Consider the following 6,848-nt stretch of genomic DNA (forward strand, 5'->3'; position numbering starts at 1 on the left):
TTGCTGACAAGGAGATCTCCACTGCTGTTGACACTATTGTCAAGGAATCCGATTCTGTCACTGTTGAAGTCATTGCTGGTGATAAGAAGACCGAGGCAGTTGTTGACACTACTGATATTCAACAAACCATTGAGAAGGTTGATGTTACTCTCCAGAAGTCAACTTCCGACATTGTAGAAGAAGTCACTAAAGAGAAGATTGTTTCTGATGTCGCTCTCGGCAAGGAAACTATTACTGCCGGTGCTATCGCTGGTACTGTCTCCAAGACGATTGTTGAAGACAAAGAGATCTCTTCTGCTGTCGAAACCGCAGTCAAAGAATCTGGCTCTGTCGCTATTGAAGTAGTTGCAGGTGAAAAGAAGACTACCGAAGTGATTAGCGTAGCTCCTGCCGAAGAAACCGCGACCGAAGTTTCCAAGGTTGAAGTCATTGTCAAGCCTACAGAAGTAATAAGCACTGAAAAGGAAACTACGGAAGTTGTTAAAACTGAAGATATTGTTATTGGCGTTATTGCTGGTACTACCGCTGATGCTATTGTTAAAGACAAGGAAACTCTGTCTACAGTCGAAACGATTGTCAAGGAAACTGGTGCTGTTGCTATTGACGTTGTCAAGCAGGATAGCGTTGAGGAAGTGTCTGAAATTACTGACGTCGAGACTACTGAATCCAAGATTGATATTGTTGTCAAGAAACCAGCCGTTACGTCCGAAGCCGTGGCTCAAAAGGACACTGTCACTGGTGCTGTTGTAGGAGCTATCGTCAATGACAAAGATGTCTCTTCTACCATCGAAGCTATTGTCAAGGGTTCTGAAACTGTCAATGTTGAAGTTATTGCTGACAAGGAGCAGTCTGCTGAAAAGGTTACTGAAGTCTCAACTGGTTCTGAAGTAATCGTTGAAGAGAAGGAGGTTATCTCTGTGACCGATGTTGTTTCTAAATCTCAAGAAACTGCCCCTGGTATTATTGCTGGTGCTGTTACTGAGGTTATCGTTGATAACAAGGAAGTATCCACTGCTGTTGAGAAGACTGTCAAGGAATCCGATGCTGTGGTTATTGAAGTTATCACCGGTGAAAAGAAATTTGAAACGGTTGTTGACACAACTACTACTGAGGAGACTCTTTCCAAGGTTGATACTGTCACTGATGAAAAGACCGCTGATAACACTATCACCAAGTCTGAACTTGTTACTGCTGCTATCGTTGCTGGTGCTGTTGCCGAAGTAGTTGCCGACAAGAAGGAAGTCTTTACTGATGTCGTAGAAGTCGGCAAGACTACTGTTGAAGTCGTTGCTGGTGACAAGAAGGCTGATACGACTGTCTCAGCTGTTACTGAAGATGAAAAGGTTACTTCTGATACCAAGATTGAAGTTATTATCAAGGAAGCCGATGTTTCTTCTACTGAACAAGCCCTTACTGAAAAGGAAGAAGTTGTCATCGTAGATTCTGAAGAGGTGATTACTACTGGTGCCATTGCTGGTACTGTTACCGAAGCTGTCATTAACGATAAGAATGTCAAGCTTGAAGACATTGCCAAGAAGACCGATACTGTTGATGTTACCGTTACTACAAGCACCACTGCTTCTGTCACATCCTCTGATACCACCGCTAAGAAGGCCGATGTTTCCGTTGATTCCAAGGTTGATGTCATTGTGAAAGAATCTGACATCACAAATGCAGAAGAAGTAGTATCGGTTGACACAATCAGTGTTGTGAAGGAGCCCGCCTGTGGTGGTTTTATTGCTGGTGGTATTATCGGCAATATCGTCAAAGACAAGAACGTTACCACTACTATTGGATCTGTTGTCAAGGAATCTGATTCTGTCAAAGTAGATGTTATTACTGAAGGAAAGCGAGTTGAAGATGTCGAAGTCGTTGAAGACAAGAAGATCACTGAAGCTTATGCTGTTGGCGCAGTTGCTGGTGCAGTAACTGAAACTATCGTTGCTGATAAAGAAACTCTTTCTGCTGTTGAAACTATTCTTAAGGAAGCTGATTCTGTTGCAGTTGAAGTAGTCGCAGACGATAAGAAGGCTGAAACCATTGTTGACAAGACCAAGGTTGAAAAGGTTGTATCTGATATCAAGTCTCGAGAAGTCGAAGACGATAAGGAAGAATCTGTCACTGACGCCATCAAGGAAATCACTACTGGCATTGTCGCTGGTGCTGCTGCTATCTTTGGTTCTGGCAAGAAAGATACCTCCAAGGACCGCGAAGTTGTCGCTGACAAGAACGATACTACCAAGAAAGTTGTCGTTGACAAGAAGGTGTCTGTCGTTGAAGAAAAAACCGAAAAGGTTGAGAGACCTATTGTAACCGAAGAAGAGGTTATCTCTGTTGCCATTGGCTCTGCCAAACGAACGACTGAATCCAAGTCTGATGTAGTTGTCTCAACTGACTCTCAAGTTGTTGAAGACGTCGAAGTTACCATCACTGGTGAAAAGGATATTGCTACCAAGGTTGTCAGCGTTACTTCTGAAACCGGAGAAACAGCCGTTGCCGATATTGAAGTCAAGGAAGATGTTACCAAGGCTGAAGTCCATGGCGAGAAGGATGTTACTGTTGTCGTCGAAGACTCCAAGGTCGTTGTTGATAAGGATACCAAGATGAATCATACTCAAGATATTGCTATCGATGCAGGTGCTGCTATTGGTGCAGTGATTGTTGGAGATGTTGAAAAGCAAGATACTAGTAAGACTACTGTTATTGTCACTAAGGAAACCATACCAGGTACGTATATAGTTGAATGTATGAACGTTCGTTATTCTAACTGCTTTATAGTTGAACAAGTCGAAGTCATTAACCATGTTGAAAAAGTCGCTGATGCTGCAAACAGCTGGTTCTCTCGCTTCATTGAAAAAATTACTTCTATGATCGAAATTGGTGACTGTGTTGAAGATGTTGATACTGTCATTGCCAGTGAAGAATCAAACTTGCAAGCAATTCTTGAAAAGTCCAAGGCTCAAACAACTACAGGCATTGAAGAAATCGATGTTTACTACAGCAAGCTTAACGAGTCCATCAAGTCTCAGATCTCCAACATCAAGACTACCGTTAAGGAAGCCTACACTGAAGGAGATGCCTCTCAAAAGATCAGCTTGCATCTCGCTAAAGAAGAATTCAAGAAAGCTGTTGTAACTCAAGTTGAAGAAACTAAGCAAGTCGTTTACGAAAAGGCCAAGCCTGAAACTGTGGCCACTCAAAATATCGAAGCTGGTTCTGATACTTCTATCGCAGTCGTTGCTGTCTCTGATAAGCCTACAACTGTTTCTGAAGTTAGTGAAGTAACCACTGATGTTGTCTACTATGAGACCGTTGAAGAAGCTCAAAAGAAGACCAAGGAAGTAATGACTACGGTTGTTCAAGACACTCAATCTAAGTTGGTATCGTGGTATGATGTTCTCTTTAGCAAGATTAGAGGTGTTATTGCATCTACTGAAAAAGATGCTGCTGAAAAGAAGAAGGAAATTCAACGTCTCATTACAGATGCCAACAAGGAAGCTTCTGTCATCATCACTGAAGCCAAGAAATCACTCGAATTTGACTACACAGTCTCTGACAAATGTGATTCCAAGGTCAACGAAACAGTTCAAGTTGTTCAAAAGCAAGCTATTGAATCATTTGAGAATATCGAAAAGATCGTTTCAACTCAAATTTCTGCTGTTGAAGAAATCGTTGTCTCTGAGGAAGATTTGGAGGTTATTGAAGAAAAGGTTTCTGTTATAGAAACTCAATCTAAGCGTAGAGCAACTGTTGCGCTTGAAACTACAGCCGAATCTGCTATTTCTGTTGGCTTTGAAGGCAAGTCTGTTACTTGGATTGAAACTACTGAATTCCCTGCTTCATTCAAGGATGTCAAGGTCTTTGCCTTTGATCTGTTTGATACTGTGTACGACTACCGCTTAACGATCTCTCAAGTCTGGAAGACCATCGTTGCTACCAAGAATGCTTCAACCTTTGCTCAAGTTGATGTTGAGAAGCTTGTTGTTCGCTGGTACCACGTCTTTCTTGAACAACGCTGCAGGATTACCTATGTTACTTGTGATCGTGAAGTTCTCCTCCACTCATTGAAGTTAGTATTGGCCGAATACTCTCTCGAAGATGCTTTCACTACAGAAGAATTAAACACTCTTTGTACTGCCTGGTTCAAGCTTCAACTTTTCAATGACAGTACATCTAGTATTAACAAGTTTAAACAAGTTGATGGAACATTCGCTGTCGCTATCTCTAGTGGATTCAAACTTTGCACTTTGATGAAGAACACTCGCAACACAGGAATCAGCTGGCATGCTCAACTTACTGGTGACGTCTTTGCTGCTTGTATTTCAAGAGATAACATTACTGATCTCAAGAGCGCCTCCGGCGTTGTTCTCTCTAATGCCGCTATGCTTTGCTGTGTTACTAACCCTGCTGAGCTTGCAGTTGTCTCTTCAAACCCTGAAATACTTGAAGTTGCTAAGCAAAATGGTTCCAAGACTGTATTGATTGATCGTTATGACAACACTACCTCTTCCCAAGAATATGACATTCAATTTGATGGCTTGGATATCTTTGCTGAAAGTTATGAAACCTTTGTGGAAACAAAGACTGTTGCAAAGACTGAAGTACCTGCCACCCGTTCCTGGTTTCAAAGAGTAGTTTCTACAGTTGCCAATACAGCTGAATCTGTTAGTCATGCTTTAATTGGTTAAATTCCTATCGTTTTATTCATTATAATATAAAAAAATAAAGTAAATGTTTTTATAAAAATATTGTGTTTAAGAGTACTGTATTCACCTGCCACATCTGAGTTGCTTTGATATACACAGTAAATATTCAATGAGGTATGTTACTTTCAATGATTCATCAATTTATCCGGGACGGTTAAATCTGTACATGTTACTATCACAAGATCCCATCTCATCTTTGATTGAACCCAAGACCAAGCTAAGCATAAGTTGCCTCATGTTTATTCGACACGCCATCCATTTTTCCCTTAAAAAAAAAGAATGGCTGAACAAATTTGGAGAGAAATTGATGATTATACAGAAGAGCTATTTTTTGACCAAAACGATGTCGTTCTTCAAAAAACAATAGAGCTCAGTAACGAAGCTGGATTACCTTCTCACAATGTTTCTCCTACTCAGGGCAGAATGCTTGCGATGCTAGTTCAACTGAAATCAGCTAAGCGAGTGTTAGAGATTGGAACACTTGGTGGCTACAGTACAATTTACTTTGGTCGCGCGCTGCTCTCTGTTACATCAAACGACGCAAAGTTGATTACACTGGAAAAGAATCCCAAATGTGCTGCTATCGCCAAGGAGAATATTGAAAGGGCTGGGCTAAGTTCTATCGTGGACATCAAGATTGGTGCTGCCATAGACAGTCTTGATGAACTAATTTCAAAAAATGAAGTAGCATTTGATTTGATCTTCATTGATGCGGATAAAATTAACAATACAGAATACTACAAAAGAGCTATGCAGTTGGCTAAGTCAGGAACACTTATTGTTGCTGATAACGTCATAAGAGCCGGTGAAGTCTTGAACAAGTCTAGTCAAGATCCCAATGTTAAAGGTGTTCGTGCGTTCAATAATTATGTTTCGAGAGATGACCGTGTCTATGCTACTGCTATCCAAACTGTTGGTTGTAAAGGGTACGACGGTTTTGCAATGATACTAGTTAAATAACCCTTAAAATCCTGGATGGTTTATTTCATAAACTATAGAGTTTATTCATTAAATATATTATCCAGCCTTTGGCTCGTTTCCTTCTTGCTCTTCGAACTGATCTGCCTGTGTAATCACTCGAAGGACAGATTTTTTACTCGTTTCTTGTAATTCGCCTGCTATTAAAAGCTCATCCAAGATGAAATATGCCTATGAAAATGCTTAATACATCAGTGATAGCAAAATATGAGGACTAAAAGATACCTTTTGAAAATTGAAAATTAAGTCAAGCTCACAAACCTACCATCAAATATGCAAATGAGCCAAGAGTTAAACACGAATACAATAACCTACGTTGCCAAAGTAACGATCAAGTATTTCGACATATCTGTGTATAATTTCGAGTGTTATCAGTTCATTATCATCTTGATTGATGCCTGCCACAAAGAATAGACTTGCATATCTATTACATATAATATTCAGTCAATGAACTCAACTGTAGTCAAAGAGTCTGCTACCTTCTATAGACGATTTTTTGATCTAGTTGTTGTTTTATTAGAGTACACGTCAAAGCATTATTTAATATAGTGTACTGTTACCTTTATATTCCAAGAAGTTACACATCTTCACTCTTCGTGCAAGAACTAATTGTGTTGCATCTTTAACAATTTTTGCTTTTTCTTTTGGTGGAATTGTGATGAACCATTTTGTAAGACGAACTTTTCCTTGTCTGCTTACGAGTAGAAGCCAGTTTATCTATCAAAAAAAAAAAAAAGAAGATAAAGTTCAAAATCATTCTTGTTGTATAGATGACTACAACATACTGCCATTTTAGTTCTAAATTAAAGAAAATAACCAAAAGGAGGCTCTCGTTTGTCCTCCAACGTCTCCAGCGGAAGTTTAAATACTGGTGTAGGTTGAAATAGATAAAACTTGAATTTGTTCTTTTACGACGAATATCTTTATTATTTCTACCTTTTTTGGACGTAACGTAAATGGAAGTTTAGAAGAAGGACAATAAATCTTTAGATGGATTCATGGACATAATACATTGTATGAGTTTACCTGTAAAAATCTTTAAGCACACTTGTTAACCAAGGGCGCACCGTTTCCTTGACGGCGATTCTCTGATTTTTCAAATATGAATGGTCGGCCATCACCATTCCAAATTGAGGCCGCAATATATGCCATGTTCTTGCTTGC

The 6,848-nt window shown here is 39.8% G+C and overlaps 3 protein-coding genes across 3 annotated transcripts; 2 read left to right on the top strand and 1 right to left on the bottom strand.

The window, feature by feature from the left end:
- Window positions 1–11: 11 nt before the first annotated feature.
- Window positions 12–4,688, top strand: RHIMIDRAFT_238973 (uncharacterized protein; the record flags this gene model as incomplete). The annotated part of the gene is made up of 2 exons (XM_023609075.1): window positions 12–2,727; window positions 2,779–4,688. Coding segments are annotated over 2 exons (4,626 nt in total), but the record flags the coding sequence as incomplete, so codon positions are not given.
- A 207-nt stretch (window positions 4,689–4,895) lies between these two features.
- On the top strand, window positions 4,896–5,986 carry RHIMIDRAFT_25869 (family 3 O-methyltransferase). Its single transcript, XM_023611353.1, has one exon. It carries the CDS (start codon window positions 4,986–4,988, stop codon window positions 5,664–5,666), a length of 681 nt encoding a protein of 226 aa, XP_023464541.1. The 5' UTR covers window positions 4,896–4,985; the 3' UTR covers window positions 5,667–5,986.
- On the bottom strand, window positions 5,724–6,475 carry RHIMIDRAFT_244714 (Adaptor protein complex sigma subunit; the record flags this gene model as incomplete). Its single annotated transcript, XM_023610106.1, has 6 exons — window positions 5,724–5,855; window positions 5,910–5,945; window positions 6,000–6,108; window positions 6,164–6,185; window positions 6,245–6,401; window positions 6,470–6,475. 6 exons carry the CDS (start codon window positions 6,473–6,475, stop codon window positions 5,724–5,726), a joined length of 462 nt encoding a protein of 153 aa, XP_023464542.1.
- Between the last annotated feature and the right edge of the window lie 373 nt (window positions 6,476–6,848).

The sequence above is a fragment of the Rhizopus microsporus genome, assembly GCF_002708625.1.
Source record: "Rhizopus microsporus ATCC 52813 unplaced genomic scaffold scaffold_12, whole genome shotgun sequence".
NCBI classification, from domain to species: Eukaryota; Fungi; Mucoromycota; class Mucoromycetes; order Mucorales; family Rhizopodaceae; genus Rhizopus; species Rhizopus microsporus.